The 24247-nt window shown below is 38.3% G+C and overlaps 2 protein-coding genes across 5 annotated transcripts in view; both read right to left on the bottom strand.

Moving 5' to 3' along the window:
* Nucleotides 1-24247, bottom strand: part of arhgef9b (Cdc42 guanine nucleotide exchange factor (GEF) 9b) — a 204930-nt gene that overhangs the window by 89971 nt on the left and 90712 nt on the right. For 3 of the 4 annotated variants that reach the window (XM_081383247.1, XM_081383249.1, XM_081383250.1), the window contains exons 1-2: nucleotides 3763-3882; nucleotides 1345-2880 (exon numbers count right to left, since the gene is read on the bottom strand). In XM_081383247.1, coding sequence (XP_081239373.1) covers nucleotides 1345-2808 — 1464 coding nt within the window. In that variant the 5' untranslated portion in view covers nucleotides 2809-2880; nucleotides 3763-3882. Of the gene's footprint in view, nucleotides 1-1344; nucleotides 2881-3762; nucleotides 3883-24247 lie in introns of those variants that run through there. The other variant, XM_081383248.1, reaches the window with a different exon arrangement.
* Nucleotides 2749-24247, bottom strand: part of asb12b (ankyrin repeat and SOCS box-containing 12b) — a 116408-nt gene continuing 94909 nt past the window's right edge. Inside the window, exon 3 of the mRNA XM_081383252.1 lies at nucleotides 2749-2880. Coding sequence (XP_081239378.1) covers nucleotides 2846-2880 — 35 coding nt within the window. The 3' untranslated portion in view covers nucleotides 2749-2845. The remainder of the gene's footprint in view (nucleotides 2881-24247) is intronic.

Here is a 24247-nt window from a genome sequence, read left to right as displayed (position 1 = left end):
TCCATCACTAATCAGACATCTAATCGAATTTAAAGTTGTCCCTCATTTCAAAGGCTGTGTCCTCCGGAGGTTTCATTTGTCGGCCACGTACGTTATAAAAGATGTCTTATTTTAGAAAGGTAACCATTATCAAATTGACCGTTATTCCTAGTGAAGCGTAATTGTTTATGACTTTGGAATGTAGTGGTCAGTTTACTGAAATGAAGGTATTTGGCTGACAAATACAACTTCCAGAGGACTCAGTCTTTGAAATGATACACAGCTTAAAGGCTGTAGTGCCTTGATGAGGTGCCTTGAAACCTGCAGGATTATTCAATGTGTTGATGTAATTTCCACTGAAACAGGAAGACAGTGCGGGACATATTAAGTAGCTCCTCCCTTTTTTTAAATGGCCAATAGCGTTTTGTTCATATCACAGCTCGGCCAGAGCCATTGAGCTCGGCAAACAACTCAGATTCTAGAGGCATTTGAAAATCTGATGTGAAGCTGAAGTGCAGAGTGATGTCATCAAAATCATTGATCCATATTGGCGAAATGATATTGTAAGTTTTGAACGCTTTTATCTTCTAAATGCAAATTTTGTCATTATTTTGAAGCACACTAAATGATAGATAACCTTAAGGCTAACATATTCATACTAAAAGCAAAAACAAAAACAAAAACTTAAATTTTGATTTCATAGGAACTTTAAGTCCTTAGGATTGCTTGGTAAACAGGCAGGTGTGTGTGACAAGGAATGTGTAACCCAGGTACTGGCACTAAATGGAACTAAATTCTGCAGGATAGAGGCCCACCAGGACCGAAGTTGCTCATTCCTACTCTAAATGAAACTGTTTAAATAGGCAGATCCATGACATATTTCTAATAGCATTTGGAAAACACATCTTTCATTGACTGCAAAAAGAGTTAGTTGTGCAAACAAGTTAGTAGTGCGTTGATAGCAACGTCAGCATGACACAAGGTAATAAAATGAATGCCAGCCATGACAATAAGATTGTGCAGCATTAGGATAGTCTTCTTATGAAATGTTTTTCAACATAAAATCTTATATTACATCTTAATAAACATTCCTGGAAGTTTGTTTTCATGATATCTCTTCAAAAAGTACTGATTTCTAAAACATTTTAGCTGACAACACTATTTCTTCTTATTTTGTCAACCCCACCTTTCTATCTACCTGTCATAGAGACCCCCTTTCACCATCCAATCAGCTATCAATGGACAAAATCCTACAGTACACTTATTGAATATCCCTTTCACCTGAAAATATGTTACATTATAGAAATAAATAATGGTTGTGAATGTCATTAAAAAAAAGTCACAGTTTAAGGCAGCTTACATTACCTTAAATATGTCCTCCGGGCAGTTTGTTATCTTTTTCCTATCTGTGCAAATATCTTGGTTTTCATCAACAGTTTTGTTAGATAAGTGATGTGAGATCTCAGAGTTTTCTTTTGGTGTATCTGGTTCTTCATATCTTGGGTGGCTCTCAATGGTGGCAAGAGAGATATGAGTCGAGCTGAGCTGAGACTGGGATTCATCCGAGTTATTACACAGGGAATTGCTATCTCTTGGAGAGTCAGGGCAAGTTCTCCAGGCCTTCAGCACCACAGGAGGAGAGCAATCCACCTTGTCACTGACAGTTGAGACCACCATGTCAGTAGATAACGTAGATTTACAGTGAACTGAGGTATCGGCTTTGTGCTCACTCTTGATTGGCATATTGTGGATGAGCTCTCCTGACTGATCTGTCTTTCTCAAATTAAGAGGTGACTGCTGTCCTTCAGGGGGGGAGAATGAGCGAGACGAGTTTCTCCATTTCATTGCTGTCTCAGCCACACTGTTGAAAAATCGGAGAAGGCCTCGAAAATGGCTGCTTTTGCCATCAAGGCCCGTTTGTTCAGGTGCAGAGTTCAAATCTTTGACCAGCTCAAAGCTGACCGAGCCATAGTCCGAATCAATGGTTTTGTCCAGGGTATTCATTGACTCAAAACTACTCTCTGCCAGCGTCTGACTTCCTTTTCCTTTGAGGGAAATTCTTCTCAAGTAATTCAAAACATCACCCCCCTTTGACCATCGTCTTCTTTGAGGTATCTTGAGGCTTTGCTTCACATAGCAGGATTCCTGTTCCATCATAGATGAATTGTTGCAGTTTGAGAAGTTGGGGTGAGATTTCTTTGTATACATGACTCTTTCTGACAACTTATACCCATTTTGGTTGCTAACGGAGTCCTTGGTCTCCTGGTGGACAATCTCTGGGGTTGCAGCTGGGTCTATGTCCTCAAATGAACAGTAGAAGTCTGCAGTGTGTCCTGCAAATGAATGTCTCTTGGCTTTATTCCTAAACACATGCTTGAACTCTGAAGAAGGAGATTCCTTGCACATATACACATCATCTATGTCATCTTTCAGGTCAATGTCGAATTTGGCATCAGAAATCTTACCAGCTTTCCCTCTAAAAACAGATGGGGACTTTAATTTCTTGAAGGACCTTACTTTGTTTGTGATTGACAGTTTTAGAAAGGACGCTTCACCTGGAAGGATCACTGAGTGAGGTCGCCTGTCCAGGTCAGAGGTGGCCTTACGGCGGTGCAGGATCCTCCAGATGGCTGCGGTCCTGGAGCGCCGGTTGGGTTCCTGTTTTTCTCTTCTCAGGGTCTGACAGGGAGTAATGGAGTCTGAGGAACTGGACTCTGGAATCCATGAGATCTCAGTTTTGCTGTTTTCGTCAGCTGAGACATTGAAAACACTATTGACAAATCCATTGGTAAGATTAGACTCTGACATGGGGCTGGTTGTGCTATCCATCCTCTCTCATTTTAAGACAAAATGTCAGGTGTCCAGTTTATGAAGCATCATTTTTGTCAGCCTTGAGAAAACCTGTGATAAAGCAAAAATCACACAATATGGGAGATTTATGTCTCTTATGTAAAACAACGAAATGCAAATTATCTGTTAACATTCTGCATTCAGATATGTCCCCAGGATTGTAAAAACCCAATATGCCCATTAAAGACAAACAAGAATACTTTTCCGCTTGTTCTTAATCCAGGTCCACAATGAACTTGTAGTAACCTGTAACATGAACCACCTTTGCTTTCTCTCTCTCTCTCTCTCTCTACACACTCTTTATAAATAAACACACAAAACTACCATTCAAATGTCTGTGGTCTGTAAACATGTTTTTGAAAGAAATTTATACTTTTATTTAGCAAGAATGATTTAAATGGACATTTAGAATGTTACAAAACATTTTTTTTTATTTTAAAAAGTTTCTGTTCATCAAAGAAAAAACACACTGTAATCACAGTTGCAATGTTCACACTGTAACACAACTGTTTTAAACTGTCATAAGAAATATTACAATGATTTCTTAAGGATCATGAGAGACTGAACTGCTGTGAGTAATGGCTGCTGAAACTACAGGAAAAAAAATATATACATATATACATATTTACATAAAGTATTTATAAAGTATAAAGAGCTTTAGAACTTTTAAAAAAAAAAAAGTCTTACTGACGGCAAATGTTTGAACTGTATACGCATATACAAGAATCTACGTACAACATGAGGTGTGATTTCAAATTCTAATCCTGTAAGAATTTTCATAATGCTATATAATCGGAATGTACTTATTCAAAAAAACAAAACAAAAAACAACAACAACAACAACAACAACAACAAAAAAATGAGACAATGTTATGAACCCACACTTCAGGAAATTCCTATTCTTTGATAAGAAAGGGATTTGGAAAAACTTACCAAATTAGACTTCTCCGGTTGAATCAGAGTGCGTGTCTCATAGAAGAACAAAAAACATTCTGTGTGAATCCTTTAACATTAAAAATGGTTTTCCAATATAATCATTTGGACGACTGCTAATCCACAGCATTCTTCAGAAATGGTCTAGGGTTTTTCTCAGCCTGATGCCCCACAGAGACCGAACAGACGCCACATACACACACGCCCAGTTCCTCTCATTAAGTTTGAAGTCATGATCCAGTTATTTTTGCCACTCTTCCACTGCAACTACAAAGACTCTAAATGGAACACACTATTTGGCTTGGTCAGTCCTTTTTACATTTGCAGTGTAATGTTCATTTGAAATAACTTTTCATAGCCACGGTAGTTTTGAATATGTTCATCAGTGCAGTGAAGAGTGCTGTAATGTATATAGTAAATCAACACAATACACAAAACGTAGGGTCAAAGTTTGAGGGCCTATTTTAAACACTTCCTTTTTGTCCTGTTTTGGTACTACTGTAATCACATGCAATTTTCCTGCTCTACACAGGAAAGAGTGGATCTGAGTGAAAAAATGCTTTAAGTTTGACAAAGACAGGAAGCCTGGCTGACAGCATGTAAATATCTGCTCCGTACACTCTTTCCCTTCTGTCTGTGCAGCACCATTGTGAGGGAAAGACAATTGGGTTTTCTTTCCCCTTGTGAGTCAGTACGCTCCAGTTTGTCAACATGATACTGCCGCTGTAGCCATTTCCTCAGCTAAAACATATTACTGCCACACTGTACACATCGAACAGACATATACATTTAAAGCTAAAGCTTTTTATTGGCATCAACTTTTCTTTAACTGTTTCTACTTAAAAAGACAAAAGACCATAAAACATTCTCCAAACGCCTCACATTCAGCACGCTTCCTGTGCATGAGCAGGCAGCTTTCCTGCTATCCATTTCTGTCACAATGCACATCCTGGATAAGTTAACTCTCCTTTATTTTTATTTATTTATTTATTTGCTTTTTTAAAACCAAAGGCAAGACTAAATTCTTTTGTCATTGAGCTGAACACACACACACACACAAGTTGAATTCCCGTTTATACAGACAGACAGAGAGATGATTAATGGGAAAAGGGTAAAAAACCTGGAATAGATTCAGAAGTTTTGACTCAAAATTAAAGAACATTTTATCTACTACCTTTGATGTTTGTTCCATAGTATCTCCATTTCAAAATGTTGTTCAGAAAGCACCTCATGTGATGTCATCACTTTTTATCTTGTAGAACAATTGGCCTTTTCCTTAGTTTCCTGTGACATAGTTCCAGATCAACATCATGATAGTGTAGGCTCAACCACACACACACACACACACACACACACACACACACACACACACACACACACACACACACACACACACACACACACACACACACACACACACACACACACACACACACACACACACACACACACACACACACACACACACACACACACACACACACACACACACACTGGTTTGAGCTAAACCTGAACTTGCAATGAACTGGCTTCTTTTGGATTATTTGTTTTTGTTTTACTGAACAAACTATATATTCTATCCCCTTACACTAACCATACTTCTAAACCTACCCATCACAGAAAAATTCCTGCATTTTTTTTTTAAATTCCAATGATTTCCATATGATTTATAAGACGTTTAAAAAAAAAAAAGTCCCTCAAAGGTAAAACATTACTGGTATTACTATCCTTGTGGGGACACGTTGGTTGAACGGTTGAAACTAAACCTGAACTTGTTTTTCCAGGAACTATCTATAGGCAAAGTTCCCTTTAGTAAAAGTATAAAAAAACAGTAAAATTATATTTTAATAAGATATTATATTGTAATATATATTTGTCACGGTTCTGTACAGTTAGTTTCATTTTCACAGACTTTTAGTTTTTTTTTTTGTTTTTTTTTTGTCTTAGTTTCCCGCCAGTCATTAGTTTCTATGCACACTGATCAATCTTCACAGCTGCTTATCATTTAGTTTATTATGTCTGTCTATTTAAGTTCCCCTGTTTGTATCACTCATTGTCTGGTATTGTTTGTGCGTACACATCTTTTCATTTTGTTTGCCCGTATTGAATAAATCAGCTGTTATTGGGTAGTTCTTCTTCTTCTTCTTCTTCTTCTTCTTCTTCTTCTTCTTCTTCTTCTTCTTCTTCTTCTTCTTCTTCTTCTTCTTCTTCTTCTTCTTCTTCTTCTTCTTCTTCTTCTTCTTCTTCTTCTTCTTCTTCTTCTTCTTCTTCTTCTTCGACCTGGGATTGTTCTAATATCTTTCTTATTTTTATATTGTATTTTATGATTCTTACTTTACAAGGTGTTATGACTGACAACTTTAATAAATATATTTATATATATATTTTTTGAAAAGCACATTACTTATTTTCCTAACCGTATAGCTTGTTTGGACTCTGGCTAGGAAGAACATTTATAGACGGGACCTTTTCAAACTTGAAAGCCCCTGTTGAATGCCTCTGCTCTAATCAGTCTATTTATCTCATGTGGGCTGATGCAACAAATATGAGGTTCTAATGTAAGTAAACAAAAGAATATTTTTAGTGTTTTTTTTTTTTTTTTTTTACAGCAGGTTACAATGTGTTTTGTTTATTGTTGAAATGGGAGGTTGTGTTCTGTTATGGAAATCCATTTCCTGCTCTCTCGCTCTTCTGAAATTTGACTTTCAGATTTTAGGAATGTAACGTTAAATTAAGATCTAAATGATTTTAAGTGATATTTTGTGTGTGTATGTAACACAGTCAAGTGAAACATTATAAGAGCTGAAGGGTGATCAGAAAAATATAACTGTCTTAATATTACTAAATTTGAATTAGCAGTTTAACTGTTATAAATCAGTGGCCAAGAATGCCTACTATCACCTACAGTGTGGTATTAAAGTGCCCTTATTATTACCTTTATTTTAGTTCTGGAACGAGTCATCAGCAATTCCAGTCTCACTTCCTGTTACATACCTACATACTGCTTCACTATCACCCCGTTTCACAGACAAGGCTTAAGCCTAGTCCCAGACTAAAATGCATGTTTGAGCTGTTTTAACTGAAAATAACCGGCATACCTTAAAATATGTCAGTGCCATTGTTTTGTCTCAAGTAACACACCAGTAATGTTTCTTTCTAAGGCGTGTTTATAAAAGCTACTTAAATGTCCGGTAACACTTTAGAATACTGTTCCTTCATTAATGAATAACTACACAGGAACAAATGAGTAATGCATTAGTAACACTCTAGTAACTACTATTAACTAACAAGAAACTCTGATTAATGAATTAGTAAGTAATTGCGCTCAGATGAATGTGGTAGTTCATTATTAGCTAATCAATAACTACTATTTTTTCATACCTCCCAGAGAACTACTATCTACAGGTTCATAATTAACATGAATAATGCATAATTTATAATAAAAGGTAATGGTAACCCACTAGTAATGACTCAAGTATTACTACATCATTTTAAAGGAACTACTAATTATTTGGATCAGTATTCTAAAGTGAAAAACATGATAACAACCTAATATTGACTGAAGTCATTGTAAGCTTTTGAGATTTTTGTAAGATTTTGAATATCAATTCCTTCCAATGGATTTGGTAACACTTTAGTCATTACTAGTGTGTTCCCATGATCTTCACTTTAGAATACTGATCCAAATAATTAGTAGTTCCTTTATAAAGATGTAGTAACACTTGATTCATTACTATCCAAAACCTTACAAAAGTGGTAGTTCACTATTAGCTAATCAATTACTACTATTTTTCATACCTCACTGAAGACTATAAGAACTACTATATACAGGTTAATAAATATTTATAATGCACAATGTTTAATATTAGGTAATGGTAGCCCATTAGTAATGAATCAAGTGTTACTACATCATTCTAAAGGAACTACTAATAATTTGGATCAGTATTCTAAAGTGAAAAACATGATAACAACCTAATATTGACTGAAGTCATTGTAAGCTTTTAAGGCTTTTGTAAGTTTTTGGATAGTAATGAATCAAGTGTTACTACATCTTTATAAAGGAACTACTAATTATTTGGATCAGTATTCTAAAGTGAAGATCATGGGAACACACTAGTAATGACTAAAGTGTTACCAAATCCATTGGAAGGAATTGCTATTCAAAATCTTACAAAAATCTCAAAAGCTTACAATGACTTCAGTCAATATTAGGTTGTTATCATGTTTTTCACTTTAGAATACTCTATCCAAATAATTAGTAGTCCCTTTAAAATGATGTAGTAATACTTGAGTCATTACTAGTGGGTTACCATTACCTTTTATTATAAATTATGCATTATTCATGTTAATTATGAACCTGTAGATAGTAGTTCTCTGGGAGGTATGACAAAAATAGTAGTTATTGATTAGCTAATAATGAACTACTACATTCATCTAAGCGCGATTACTTACTAATTTGTTAATCAGAGTTTCTTGTTAGTTATTAGTAGTTACTAGAATGTTAATAATAAGTTACTCGTTTGTTCCTGTGTAATTATTCATTAATGAAGGAACAGTATTCTAAAGTGTTACCAAATGTCCTAATTGAACTACAGTTCAATCACTGTTTGAGAAAACCATAGAAATTATTGGGAAGTGTCATAAACTGGGTCCTATCTGATGCCAAATTTTCTGTTGCTTCTTATAAAAGAGCTATGTTTAAGTGTAAACTACAAGACTAAATAAAGTAAAAAAAAATAAAATAAAAAAAAATGGAAACAACAACAACAACAACAACAAATGTTTAAATGGCAAAAATGCCTCACCTCCTTTGACATCCATTAAAAAGAGACTCTTGTCTCTTCACCAGTAACTCTGAGGCTTGCCTAAAGGGGGCTCTGGTATTAGTGTGTTCTAAATTGTTGAATTGTTCTATATTGCTAATATTCTAGCAGGGACACATGTCACACACAAAGCTATAAGCATGTATAGAACATCTTCTGCTTGAAATTCTGTATTCTCTGTCAAATAAAACAACAATTATATCCTGGCCCTAGTTATATTATAGTTTACTTTGTCAATACTGACACCTAGTGGTCACCAGACATTTAGGATTTTCAGAGCTCATGGTGCAGAGTACAGAGGTGGATCCACATCCATCCTTCTTGCTTTGCTCTTGAAAAGGCACAATCTGTAAGTTTAAAAGGTTAATCTATGTAGTAACATATGGTTATGTGTATTTTGATAAGTTATGCATGTGTTTGAGACCTATTAACATGTGAGATGCTAAATGTAACTCGAGGCATGTGATTGTGATGCTAGATTCTTTATTCATTGTAACATCCTTATGTTCTTATGGAGCCTTCATGTGCTATGGTAATTAAAATACCAAAAGCCGACGTGGGAAATGCACATGAACACCCCCTCATGTGGTATTTTCCACTGGGCAGCTCGTAGAATATTTTGATGCACGAGTTGCCGAGATGAGATAACCGATGACCTTTTCAAATTGGTGGAGAGCAACGCAAGAGTCGTGAATGGTAAGCATTGTACACAACTAACCGTTTTTTTTTGCTTCTGTCAGGCTTGTGCAAAATTCAGAATTTCCGAATTGGCCTCCATTCAATTCATGAATTGGAATTTGAATTGAATTTACTCTGCCCCACAAGACATTGAATTGAATTTGAATTGGAATGACAGGAAGTGGAATTAAATTCATGGCAATTCAAAGAAATTCCACACAGTCACACAACAGGAAGAATGTGTTTAGTCTCGCATGCATTCAGTGTTAGGAAGATTACTTTGTAAATGTTATTGCTTACTGTTATTAGTTACCCATTATAAATGTGGTTTGGATTACTTAATTTGGATAACTTTATCAATGCAAAGCATTTTCGTTTTAAGTTTATTAGTAACTTGTTGAATTAAACATTTTACCTCAGTAATACAACTAAATACAATTACTTTAATTTTGTAATTTAATAACAGAAATTTCATTTCACGTAACTATTTACTCCTCAACCCTGCATACATTTTGTTCTAAAATAGATATTGATCAAATTCTTGAAATAAATTACCCCCTCAGTGTTGTTTAATTAGTTTTGTTCCAATGTAATTTTTATTTCAAAGTAATCACACAAACACAAAGTTGTTTAATGCAGTTATCATTTATTCCAGTGCAAAAAATTACTGAGCAACACTGTTGCATCTAATTCTCAATAGCTCCTCAAATGTTTTTTCATTGAGTCTGCACCGTTCTGGGTTGCGTTTCCCGAAAGCATCGTTGGCCAACTATGGTCGCAAGTTCCGTCGTTACCAATAGAGTTCAATGGACATTGCGATGAACTTGCGACCATAGTTGGCCAACGATGCTTTCGGGAAACGCACCCCTGGTCTGAATATCTTTCCTGCAACACTAAAGATTCTCTCAACTGGTGCAGAGTGAAGTTGTAAGGGACTTCTGAAACTTAAAATGTCCAGTGTTACCCATTAAATTGTGCTTTCAAACAAATGTCCACCTCAAATTGTTTAGCAACCATTTTAAATACTTGGTGAAAGTAAAGCATTCTAGGAAATGGAGTCATGTTCCATCATGTTCCACAAAATTACAATTACAATAAATCAAACTAAATAAACTTAATGTTCTGTGACTAAATGGTAAATAGACTGCATTTATATAGCGCTTTCACAGACCTATGGCCACCAAAGTGCTTTTTTCAGCCATGCAAGGCGCCAACCAGCTTGTCAGGAGCAGCTGGGGTTACGTGTCTTGCTCATGGAAAACCTCGACACTTGGTCAAGTGGAATCGGGGATTGAACCACCAACCTTTCGGTTTGTAGATAACCTACATGAACCACTGAGCCACTGCCGCCCCGCATATTATAATGCAATCATATTTCATTGTTAAACACTTTACTTAAAATATGTATATGAATTTCTTTGAATTTGTATTGAATTGCAATTCTGCTTCCTTTAATTCAAATTCGAATTGTAATTCTAGATCCTGTTTTTGACATCAATTCAAATTCAATTCAACTTCAATAATTTAATTGGAATTAAGGAGTCATTCTCAATTCAATTCTGAATTGTGCACAAGCCTGGCTTCTGTTAACGGATAGTTTTTGTAGCCTATACAATGTTGTGTCATTAACAAATGTAATATAATGCGTTAACATTCAGTGTCAGTTTTAAAAATACCGTTATGGTTTGGTGTTACTTACCCAGAGCAGATGCTAGCAGTCAATAGGAGCCTCCTAGTAATGAGCGGTCAGGCAATTTACAGGTAACAGGTTATTTACAAATAACAGGTCTGGATCTGTGAGTCCATCTTTTCCCTACATTACGACAACAAAAGCACTTAAACACAACACACTGGTAAATACCAGTTCACAAGTGGAAAATATCATCTTTTCCATAGCACATGAAGGCTCCATAAGTCATATGTAGGTGATTTATATGTATCTTGAGTACATCTTACATATTGTTTTGAGCTATGTGAAGTGACTGTAACTTTGTAAGAGACAGTATTTTTTCAATATCAGTGTTCATTTGTGTTACAGTTTCACAAATCGGTCTTCAGCAGTGGCGGTTCTACATTGAATTACACCCTGGGCGAGACCCCTTCGAGGGGGGATCATGTTTTGCTTGTTTTAAGCAAAAACAAAATTTTTATTTATTTCCCCAGAAAACAAGACTTAATATCTTATGTCATTTTACTACTTTAGTAAAATAACGTTATGCATCTTTATTTAAGAAATGTTTGATATTTGGACTGGAAACAAGACAAAAATACTAAGTAAGAAAAGCATTTTTTGCAGTGTAATAACTGAACTTGTAACAGTTTTGTTGCAAAGCACAATATTATGGTGAAATTAGATCTCGTGTTTGAGTTAAAACCGAATTATTGTTAAGCATAGCAAGAATCATAGCAAAAAGGCTAACAAATAAGAGTAATACCCACCAATTAATATTGCCCCTTCATTCATGACATGGATACCGTAATCATACAGAGAAAACATAGTTGCATACCTTTATCTTTCGCTCGTTTCTAAATTGGGCACCTGATGGCTTTGACCTTTCTTGTCCATCTCTTATTTGGCACTCGACATCGACAATCAACAGATTTCCCCTGATCCCCCTCATACCAACTGTCACTCACGACGAGTCACGACCAGAAGTCAAGACTAAACCAATTCGCCTTGGTGGTGGTGACCAAGTAATCGTTTTGTATTACCTATTTTTATTAGCCATTCAGACAATTCAGAAAAACAAAAATGTGCAGGAAATATAATATATACAGATCATTAGTTAATGACTTAAAGGTTATATCAGCGATTTCAGGCCCAAAAAAGGCCCAAACATAAATGATCACATTCATCTAATTTTTCCTAATGATCCGCTAGCTGCCCGCCCCATAAGCAGGCCGTCAAAAAAACGCGTCTCTGTAGGCAGCCTAGGCTCTGAGATCTGCACACAAAAACAATTGGTTTCACCACCACTCAAAACCAAAGGAAACCGACAGGGGTGGGTGTTGTGAGGTTTTCGCGTGCAGCCGTCATAGGCAGCCGTGCACGAGCTCAAAACCTCACAACACCCACCCCTGTCAGTGATTGGTTGGAACATTATTTATTTTGGTTTTGAGTGGTGGTGAAACCAACTGTTTTTGTGTGCAGATCTCAGAGCCTAGGCTGCCTACAGAGACGCGTTTTTTTGACGGCATGCTTATGGGGCGGGCAGCTAGCGGATCGTTAGGAAAAATTAGATGAATGTGATCATTTATGTTTGGGCCTGAAATCGCTGATACAACCTTTAAAAAAACGCAACTTGATCCTACAGAATTAGTCAATTACAGGCCGATCTCGAATCTACCCTTTCTGTCAAAGATACTAGAAAAGGCAGTATCTTCACAACTATGTTCCTTTTTAGAAAGAAATGATATCTGCGAGGATTTTCAGTCAGGATTTAGACTGTACCATAGTACCGAGACAGCTCTCAATAGAGTTACAAATGATTTGCTCTTATCATCCGATTGTGGTTGTATCTCTCTATTAGTGTTACTCAATCTTAGTGCTGCATTTGACACTATTGACCACAACATTCTTTTAAATAGACTTGAAAATTATGTTGGCATTAGTGGAATTGCATTAGCATGGTTTAAATCATACTTATCTGACCGTTATCAGTTTGTAGCAGTAAATGAAGAGATGTCTCATCTTTCACAAGTTCAGTATGGTGTACCACAAGGTTCAGTACTAGGACCGTTGCGGTTCACTCTGTACATGCTACCCTTGGGAGATATCATTAGGAAGCATGGCATTAGCTTTCACTGTTATGCCGATGATACTCAGCTCTATATTTCTTCAAAACCTAATGAAAACTACCAATTCACAAAATTAACGGAATGCATAGCTGATATAAAAAAATTGGATGACTAGTAATTTCCTACTACTAAATTCTGAAAAAAACAGAGATTCTAATTATTGGACAAAAAACGTCCTCACGTAATAACCTAGAATACTGTCTAACACTTGATGGCTGCTCTGTTAAGTCTTCGTTGTCGGTTAGGAACCTGGGTGTGCTCTTTGATACCAATCTTTCATTTGAAAGTCACGTGTCTAGTATCTGTAAAACCACATTTTTCCATCTTAAAAATATATCTAAATTACGCCATATGCTCTCATTGACAAATGCGGAACAATTAGTTCATGTGTTCATGACCTCAAGGCTAGATTATTGTAATGCTCTACTGAGTGGTTGCCCTGCACGCTTAATAAACAAACTACAGCTGGTCCAAAACGCAGCAGCTCGAGTTCTTACCAGAACCAGGAAGTATGACCATATTAGACCTGTTCTGTCAACTCTGCATTGGCTGCCTATTAAACATTGTATAAATTTTTAAATATTGCTGATTACTTACAAAGCACTAAATGGTTTAGCTCCGCAGTACTTGAGCGAGCTCTTAACGCATTATAGTCCTTCACGTCTATTGCGATCTCAAAATTCCGGCCAGTTGATAATACCTGGAATATCAAAATCGACTGCTGGCGGTAGATCCTTCTCCTATTTAGCACCAAAACTTTGGAACAGTCTTCCTTAGGGTTGCCAACCGTTCCGTATAATACGGAATCGTTCCGTATTTGACACATAAAAGTCTTGTTCCGTATTGAACTGATACGGAACGCACTTTGTTCCGTATTTTTGAGAATCAATTCAGTGCAGTGAAAAAAAAACCCCGACGGTGCGGTAGATAGGCTACTAATTTCTCCTCCGGATTGTCTATGATCAGCGTAGCGTTTTTAACATCTTGGAACATCATCAGAGAATGCCCTTTTAATTGGTCGTTTCAGTCATTGTGAGTCACGTATCGTAGCAACGATGACGACAAGTGACAACAGCGGGAAATGTAAAAATTACTTCCTCCGAGCAGCCGGCGAAAAAAAAAGAGCACAAAAATATAGAATTGAATGGGAAAATGACTACCCGTGGCTGGAATGCGTGAGGGACAATGAATACACGGCCGAGCGATGTCACGGTTCCTTGTCCGTCAGACGTCTCCAGCTGATATGGTAGGCTATGTAATTTTAAAACTCAAATTAGTTCATAAGAAAGTGATTATATTAAAAGAGATAGTACAGGTTTAGCCTAACATTGTAAAGAAATCAAAAAAGTACACATGGAAAAAATAGCTGCACAATGTGCTTAGTCTGGAGGTTTATTTATTTCTGTGAGATTTTCCATGTGCATACATACAGGTGTTGTATTGCTTGAATGCAGTATTTGAGTGCAATATTTTAGATTTTCTTTATTAGCTTTTTTATTTATGTTTTTATATTATTGTTTTGCACTGGAAAGAAAGTTAACTATAATGGAAGTATAATTATATAAATATATTTGCACTACACCTCCTTAAAATGTTGTCTAATTAAATTAAAAATATATTTTTTTGCACTGGAAAGAACATTCTAGAAGTCTAATTCTATTGAATAAGTTTGCATATGGCTACAGAAGTTTTGAATGTTAGATGTTGAATTTGTTTAAGTTAAAAATAAAATGTATTATAAACTAAACAAATCCATGGTTCATTGTTGGCAAAATGATCATGATAGGCTTTATATTTCACATCTAACTTATGTGGTTCAGTCTTGTATATTGATTAGGCCTACTTTGCTATTCTATAGGCCTATAAGTTGTATTATAATATGCTACAATGTATTAAATATATTTATCTAAATATATCAATTAGTTTCCACAATATTCACCAGAAGTCATCATTTCAGGAGTTATTTTTTTTAAAATTATTCCTTGAGGGGGCGTGTCCGGGGGCGTGTCACGGGGGCGTGTCCCCCCGTTCCTTATTTTCATTTCAGAGAGTTGGCAACCCTAGTCTTCCTACCATTGTCCGGGAAGCAGACACAATCTGTCAGTTCAAAGCTAGACTAAAAACACATCTCTTTGACCTAGCATACACATAACACATTATTATAAACTTCTATAATTCAATGTTAGGCTGCATAGATTAGGTCAGCCAGAACCGGGAACACTTCCCATAAATCCTGATGTACTCGCGTTACATCATAAGAAGAATGGCATATCTACGCTAATTTTAGTGTTTTTGTTTATCTCGAGGTTTTCCCGCAGCCTGCCGGATACAGCTGTATCCAGATCTGATGAAGGACCGGGGTCATAGCGGGGTGCTAAAGTGCCAACTGGTTTCTCCTTATGGAGGATCCCTTTACCACTCTACAGATAAAGCGTTGTCGGGAAAATTCGGTTCGCATATCTACCCCAAAGTGATAAAATTCTGTATCAAAATTTTAAGGCCAAACAAGTAGTTTTTTAAGGCTTGGTTTGGAATTACAAACTTGCACACATATATTCAAATGCGCATACCAATAGACTGAACTCATAATACGCATGTGCACGTCATCAGCGTTCTCACAGGTTTCGCGTTTAAAGTCTGTGTAGAGTTTCCTGTTAAAACGGTGTCGTGTTAGCGGCCCCTAAGTTAATAACTAATGATCGTTGCGACGGAAGTGAATCAATCAAATTAACTTTAGCTGGAAAATAACTTTATTCAAGAACTGTTATAAAGCCAAAACAATCTCTGTTACTTTAAACCAGGGGTCGGCAAGTAACTTTGGTCGCGGGCCAATATTTTTTTTTAGCCAGTAGATGGCGGGCCAGCAACACAGAGTAGGCCTGGATACAAATTAAATACTCTTATATAGTCCTATAATCGCGGAATATGATGGGTCCGTCACGTCCGTGGATCATTCGTTCAATCATTTTTATTTTTTTTTCAAATTAAAACCAAAAATAAAAAGATGAAAAACGACTTGTTTTTCCATTATTTATTTCCTGAACTAAAATAAAAAAAAATAAAAAAAATGAAAAAAAAAAACTAATAACGACGGGTTTTCTGATTGTTCTCAGATCAAAAATAGAAAAAAAAACAATTACTGGATTAGACAAATTTTAATTTTGAATTTAACACCTTAGGCATGATATATCAAGGAAATCATTTTAAACAGATCAAGTAGCCTACTATTGTGGTAACAGATTACAGCCATTTTAATAAAGGTGCATGTGAATAGCAATCATGCCTCATTCGACTTTTGAACTTTATTCCTTTTTTATTATTATTATTTATTTGGGACACACACCTAAGGTTTAAGAAGGTCTGCGCGGGACTGTTTTTTCCGTCCCGCTCCCACAAGGTTCTATTCAGCAGCCGCTTAAAATACACTCGGTGTTCACCCGCTTTATTTCCCGACCTGACGGGTCTGCAAAATTTAGATCTCGTTTCCATAATCTCACATTCAAATGTCTCTAACGGAAAGAGAGAGATTAAGTAGCCTATAACAATTATAAATGGCTATACAAAAATTGTGTTCGTGTCAACATAAAATATTATTTTAACATTGTAGCCTACTGTCAGCAGAGAAAAAAAATGCCACAGGAAAAATGTATGAAATATAAATAACATAAATTGAATAGGACAAAGCCCACTCAAATTTCAAAGCAATATAAACGAAAATCATATTGCCCTACTGAGAAATGAAGTAGGCTATTTTCTGCCGAACTATTTCAAACATCCTTGCAAAAAAAGAATGTTGTTGACTAGGGCTGACTTCTAATAGTCGAGGATTCGACGATTCGATTCGGAGAGGTCTGATTCGACTATGAACCTCATAGTCGAATACATGGGCGTCAGTTTGGTTTGAAATGTGCTGGGGACAGAGATGCATTCGCATTTTCAGAAGGGCTGGGTACCATTTTTATTTTATTTTTTCAGGTCATGTTTTGAAAGACGATGTCCTGTAGCTTACTAATGTAAATAAATAAAAATGTATTCAAAAATCTGCTTCACATTTTCAGCAGGGCTGCGGAGCGGCTGTGAGTTGACTCCACACGGTTCTCATGTGCGTTAAAAAGCTTTACATGGTTTAATGTACCTAAACAATGATAACCAAATTCCCCTCTCATGTTGCTCCACATAACCACTTAAAATGATAAAAAAAAAATCGAACCCAGAGTCCAATTATTATGGACGTTATCTGATATTAAGCGTTTCTGCTTCACATTTTCAGCAGGGCTGCGGAGCGGCTGTGAGTTGACTCCACACGGTTCTCATGTGCGTTAAAAAGCTGACTCCACACGGTTCTCATGTGCGTTAAAAAGCTGACTCCACACGGTTCTCATGTGCGTTAAAAAGCTGACTCCACACGGTTCTCATGTGCGTTAAAAAGCTGACTCCACACGGTTCTCATGTGCGTTAAAAAGCTGACTCCACACGGTTCTCATGTGCGTTAAAAAGCTTTACGTTGTTTAATGGATTACCAAATTTCCCTCTCATATTGCTCCTCATAACCACTGAAAATGGTCAAAAAATCGAACCCAGAGTCCAATTATTATGGACGTTATCTGATATTAAGCGTTTCTGCTTCACATTTTCAGCAGGGCAGCGGAGCGGCTGTGAGTTGACTCCACGCGGTTCTCATGGGCGTGAAAAAGCTTTACGTGGTTTAATGTACCTAAACAACCATCACCAAATTTCTCTCTCATATTGCTCCTCATGTTTATGAAATGTTATGATATATGTGTGATATATATGTGTTTTTTTAGCTCTTTTGTTTGAAATGGAAAAAATCTAGCTGCTATCTAAAAAAAAAAAGAAAAAAAAAAAAGGTTCGACTATCAGTCGACTACGGAAAAATCTAACGAATCAGATTCGACTATGAAAATCCTTAGTCGAAAACAGCCCTATTGTTGACTGACAATGGTTTCAGTACCAAACAGCTCCTCAGAGCTAGGTGTACAGGTGGTCAGAATTAAGCGCGGATACGCTGTCAAAAGATGTTGGAAGTGGGCTATTGTCAGTCAGACCGCCCGCTCTGTCCAAAGTACACCAGACTTCTGACCGCTACCGTCTTTTGACACGCGAATGCACACAAAGTGGTCAAGCATATAACTAGACGCGGCAGCCGCGAATTTGACGCGCTATTCGCGGCCGGTGTGAACGCACAGGTATAGCCTACTTTAAAATGTAATCCCGCCGCGCCGCATGGCGGTGAAATCGCCGCGCGACTACGGCTTTTCTCAAGTATTGGAAGTGTTTTGTGCAGCATTTAGGACTTCCAAAATAATCCGGCGGGCCAGAAAATATTGCTGGCGGACCAGTTCTGGCCCGCGGGCCGCCAGTTGTCGTTCCCTGCTTTAAACTATCCTTGTATCTCTGTAAAGCCGCTTTGGAACAATCTACAATTCTACATTGTTAAAAGCGCTATATAAATGAAGATGACTTGACTTGACTTGACTTGTAAAAGGCACGAGTGCGCACGAGACGGCAAGCACGGATGGCAGGTTAACTGGCTAGTGAGATACTAACGATTTAGATAAAAGCTTGCAATGTCAGATTAATGTGATAGGCAATGAAAAGGAGTAAGGGGTTGCTTAGGTAGCTAGCTTGAAGCCAATGGGGTTGTCACTCAGGTATCAAGGTCTTTATTTTACATCCAAGCAGGTATTGTATGTGTGTGTGCGCGTGTGTGGTTTCTACAAAATAATAGAAATACAGTGTTTTAGTTTACAATAGTCAAGTCAAGTCAAGTCACCTTCATTTATATAGCGCTTTTAACAATATGGATTGTTTTAAAGCAGCTTTACAGTGATAATAGGAAATTACCATAACAGATTGTTTAGGCTTTAGAATAGCTCAATGTTATTGTCCAGCTAAAGATAGCTTTGATTGACTGATTGACTTCCTTAACATGCTTCAGCCGCCCATGCGCACAAAACAGTGCCTGGTGTCTCGAGAACGCACTCCCTGGAATATCTTCCAAGGTGCAAACGATTAGCCGTTATCTCTGCGCAAACCTCAAAAACGCAAACCCGCGAAAATGCAGATGTCGCGCACATGCGCATTACGTGTTCAGTCCAAAGGTATGCGCGTTTGAATATATATATGTGCACAGGCGTGTAGTCCTTCTTTCCAAATCAACCCTCAATAAACTACTTGTCTGGCCTTAAAAAATTATAATAGCGTAATTAAGTTGGCTTGAGAGAGCCAACTTACTGAAATCCTATTTAAACTTATTATTAAGTTGGCTTGAGAGAGCCAACTTACTGAAATCCTATTTAAACTTATTATTAAGTTGGCTTGAGAGAGCCAACTTACTGAAATCCTATTTAAACTTATTAAGTTGGCTTGAGAGAGCCAACTTACTGAAATCCTATTTAAACTTATTAAGTTGGCTTGAGAGAGCCAACTTACTGAAATCCTATTTAAACTTATTATTATTAAGTTGGCTTGAGAGAGCCAACATATTGAAATCCTATTTAAACTTATTATTATTATTAGTGGTGCTTGCTGAAAGCAAGGCATCACTATTGTTATTGCTCATACTTATTATTCTTATTAGTGGTGCTTTTTTGAAAGCATCACTATTGTTATTGCTCATACTTATTATTAGTGGTGCTTTTTTAAAAGCATCACTATTGTTATTGCTCATACTTATTATTAGTGGTGCTTGCTGAAAGCAAGGCATCACTATTGTTATTGCTCATACTTATTAATGGTGCTTGCTGAAAGCAAGGCATCATTAGTGTTCTCTTGCATACTTATTATTAGTGGTGCTTGCTGAAAGCAAGGCATCACTATTGTTCTTGCTCATACTTATTAATGGTGCTTGCTGAAAGCAAGGCATCATTAGTGTTCTCTTGCATACTTATTATTCTTCTTATTAATGGTGCTTGCTGAAAGCAAGGCATCATTAGTGTTCTCTTGCATACTTATTATTAGTGGTGCTTGCTGAAAGCAAGGCATCACTATTGTTATTGCTCATACTTATTAATGGTGCTTGCTGAAAGCAAGGCATCATTAGTGTTCTCTTGCATACTTATTATTATTATTAATGGTGCTTGCTGAAAGCAAGGCATCATTAGTGTTCTCTTGCATACTTATTAATGGTGCTTGCTGAAAGCAAGGCATCATTAGTGTTCTCTTGCATACTTATTATTATTATTAATGGTGCTTGCTGAAAGCAAGGCATCATTAGTGTTCTCTTGCATACTTATTAGTGGTGCTTGCTGAAAGCAAGGCATCACTATTGTTATTGCTCATACTTATTAATGGTGCTTGCTGAAAGCAAGGCATCATTAGTGTTCTCTTGCATACTTATTAGTGGTGCTTGCTGAAAGCAAGGCATCACTATTGTTATTGCTCATACTTATTATTCTTATTATTATTATTAATGGTGCTTGCTGAAAGCAAGGCATCATTAGTGTTCTCTTGCATACTTATTAATGGTGCTTGCTGAAAGCAAGGCATCATTAGTGTTCTCTTGCATACTTATTAGTGGTGCTTTTTTGAAAGCATCACTATTGTTATTGCTCATACTTATTATTAATGGTGCTTGCTGAAAGCAAGGCATCATTAGTGTTCTCTTGCATACTTATTATTCTTCTTATTATTATTCTGGACAAAGTTTGGCGCGAAACTCGCCCCGCACCGTTTGTCTCAGACCCCTGAGTGAGGTGTCAAATCGACCGGCTCATTAAGGAGAGGTGTGCTATGACTTTTATAAGTGATCGGGGGTGCGGTGTTCGCCCCAGGGGCGAAAAAGCGGCCAAAAAAGTCCCATTGACTTAACATTGCGACGAACTTTGACCACACGTAGCTCTGAGCGAGGATTTCGCAGAAACGTGTGATTTGCCACATTTGAAGAGGCTGACAGGCTCTGTAAGAACATACCTCACAATGGGGTAAAAGTTGCACCCCTGGGGGGCAGGAGCGTCCCAAAGTTGCCCCATTGACTTACTATGGGGAAGGAATGTCCCGTGAAACACACATGCTTTTCCTACTATGGTAAATTGCATAGGGATTTTGTATTGAACGTAGCTCTGGATCACAGTGTCAGAGAGACAAGGGGGCGGGCTCATTTTACTCAGACGGCCAATCAGTCTCTAAGGATCATTGTGAAGCTATCAAGCCACGCCCTAGCAACCATTTAGAGCCCCTTAGCAACAAGTCCCATAGACTTACATTGAAAGAGATCAAAGGGATATCTCTGGACTGAATTGTCATAGAAACATGGGGGTGGTCTCAGTTGACTCGGGGCAGCAAACAGCCAATCATGAATCACCTCAACACTTCCTAGCCCCTCCCTAGCAACCATTGTCGAGCACCTTAGCAACCAAAATCCAAAGAGGGATATCTTCCATTCTGAATGTCACAGAGGCATGGGAGTTGGTTTATATCATTCATAGTGACAAGCAGCCTTTGCAGTTTCATCATTGGCAGCTGCCAAGCAACTCCATAGCAACCAAACAGAGTACCCTAGCAACCATTTTACAAGACCTTTATCTCTGCATCAGAACATCATAAAGAGATGGGGTTAAGACAAGTTTGACTCAGGGCAGCAAACAGCCATTCATGAGACACCACAACACTTGCTAGCCCCGTCCTAGCAACCATTGTCAAGCACCTTAGCAACCAAAATCCATAGAGGGATATCTTTCATTCTGAATGTCACAGAGGAATGGAAGTTGGTTTATATCATTCATACTGACAAGCAGCCTTTAGAGTTTCATGATTGGCAGCTGCCAAGCCACTCCCTAGCAACCAAACAAAGTACCTTAGCAACCATTTTGCAAGACCTATTTCTCTGCATCAGAACATCGTATAGAGATGGGGCTTGGCTCTTTTGACTCATGCTAGCAAAGAGGAATTCCAACATGCTACACATGCTAGCTGTGAATAGCTACATGCTAATAGCAATTAGGTAAGTGCTAATCATGCCAAGAAAATGCTAAGAACTCCAATAGTAATCATCTGTGACAACTACCAACCACTTAGTAACACCATAGTAACCACCCATAATACCTTAGCAACCACCCTGAACACCCTAGCAACTGCATAGCAACTCCCTAGCAACCACCTAAAATACCCTACTAACCATCTAGCAACACCATAGCAACCACCCAGAACACCCTAGCAACTGCCTAGCAACGCCCTAGCAACCACCCAGAATACCCTAGCAACTGCCTAGCAACGCCCTAGCAACCACCAAGAATACCCTAGCAACCGCCTAGCAACCACCCAGAATACCCTAGCAACCGCCTAGCAACACCATAGCAAACACCCAGAATACCCTAGCAACTGCCTAGCAACACCCTAGCAACCGCCTAGCAACACCATAGCAACCACCCAGAACACCCTAGCAACTGCCTAGCAACGCCATAGCAACCACCCAGAACACCCTAGCAACTACCCAGAATACCCTAGCAACCGCCTAGCAACACCATAGCAACCCCCCAGAATACCCTAGCAACTGCCTAGAAACGCCCTAGCAACCACCCAGAATACCCTAGCAACGCCCTAGCAACCACCCAGAATACCCTAGCAACCGCCTAGCAACGCCATAGCAACCCACCAGAATACCCTAGTAACGCCCTAGCAACCACCCAGAACACCCTAGAAACTGCCTAGCAACGCCATAGCAACCACCCAGAAAACCCTAGCAACTGCCTAGCAACGCCCTAGCAACCACCAATAATACCCTAGCAACCACCCAGAATACCCTAGCAACCGCCTAGCAACACCATAGCAACCCCCCAGAATACCCTAGCAACTGCCTAGCAACGCCCTAGCAACCACCAATAATACCCTAGCAACCACCCAGAATACCCTAGCAACCGCCTAGCGACACCATAGCAACCACTCAGAATACCCTAGCAACACCATAGCAACCACCCAGAATACCCTAGCAACTGCCTAGCAACCACCCAGAACACCTAGCAACTGCCTAGCAACCACCCAGAACACCCTAGCAACCACCTAGCAACTGCCTAGCAACCACCAAGAATACCCTAGCAACCACCCAGAACACCCTAGCAACTGCCTAGCAACGCCCTAACAACCACCCAGAATACCCTAGCAACACCATAGCAACCACCCAGAACACCCTAGCAACTGCCTAGCAACGCCCTAGCAACCACCCAGAATACCCTAGCAACCGCCTAGCAACCACCCAGAATACCCTAGCAACCGCCTAGCAACGCCCTAGCAACCGTTTAGAGCCACATATAAACCATATTGCAACATATAGAAGCTATATTTCAGCTCCACAACATCGTACAGACATGGTTGTTGGCTCGTATGCAATCATGTACAACACCCTAGCAACCGAGTGGAGAGTTTTGCCACTGCAAGCACCATTTCACATTTTCTTCAGGAAATGTACATTCTAGTTCTTTTTATTATTATTCTTCCACACAAAAGTTTGGCGCGTAATGCGCCCCGCACCGTTTGTCACAGACCCCTGAGTGAGGTGTCAAATCGACCGGCTCATTGAGGAGAGGTGTGCTATGACTTTTCTAAGCGATCGGGTGTACGATGTTCGCACAGCGGACGAAAAAGCGGCCAAAAAAGTCCCATTGACTTAACATGGGGAGTTCTAAAAACATTTGAATCCCAACTGCCGTTTTCACACACACAGACTCCAAAGGGCCTGACAGCCCTGCGTCTCTCCCTCTCTCTCTCCCTCAGAGGATTTATATTATCAAGCAGCCAATAAGTAATGGCCTAAAATCTTCATAGCCACACCCTAGCAACCAGTTAAAGCACCCTAGCAACCACTAAGAGCTCCCTAGCAACCACCCTAAACCAAAAAAAATTTTTTTTTACATATTTTTGTATTTTTTAAAGCAATATTACACTCGTGGCCTTGCGATATCGCTCCATGCTTGTGCCTATTCAGCCATAGGCACGAGGCCACAGGCCTCGTGCCGTACTGAAGGCACTCGTTATTAAAGATTTTAATAACTCTATAAAAACTCCATAGTAACCATCTTTGACAACTACCAACCACCTAGTAACACCATAGCAACTAAAAAAAATACCTTAGCAACCATACTGAACACCCTAGAAACGTCTAGAAACGCTCTGGTAGATCATATAAAAACACGAAGGTGGTCTCGTTTCACTCAGGGCATCAAATGGCCAAT

This window comes from Scardinius erythrophthalmus (assembly GCF_964197995.2).
Source record: "Scardinius erythrophthalmus genome assembly, chromosome: 13".
NCBI lineage: Eukaryota > Metazoa > Chordata > Actinopteri > Cypriniformes > Leuciscidae > Scardinius > Scardinius erythrophthalmus.
This window is presented reverse-complemented; position numbering and strand designations above follow the sequence as displayed.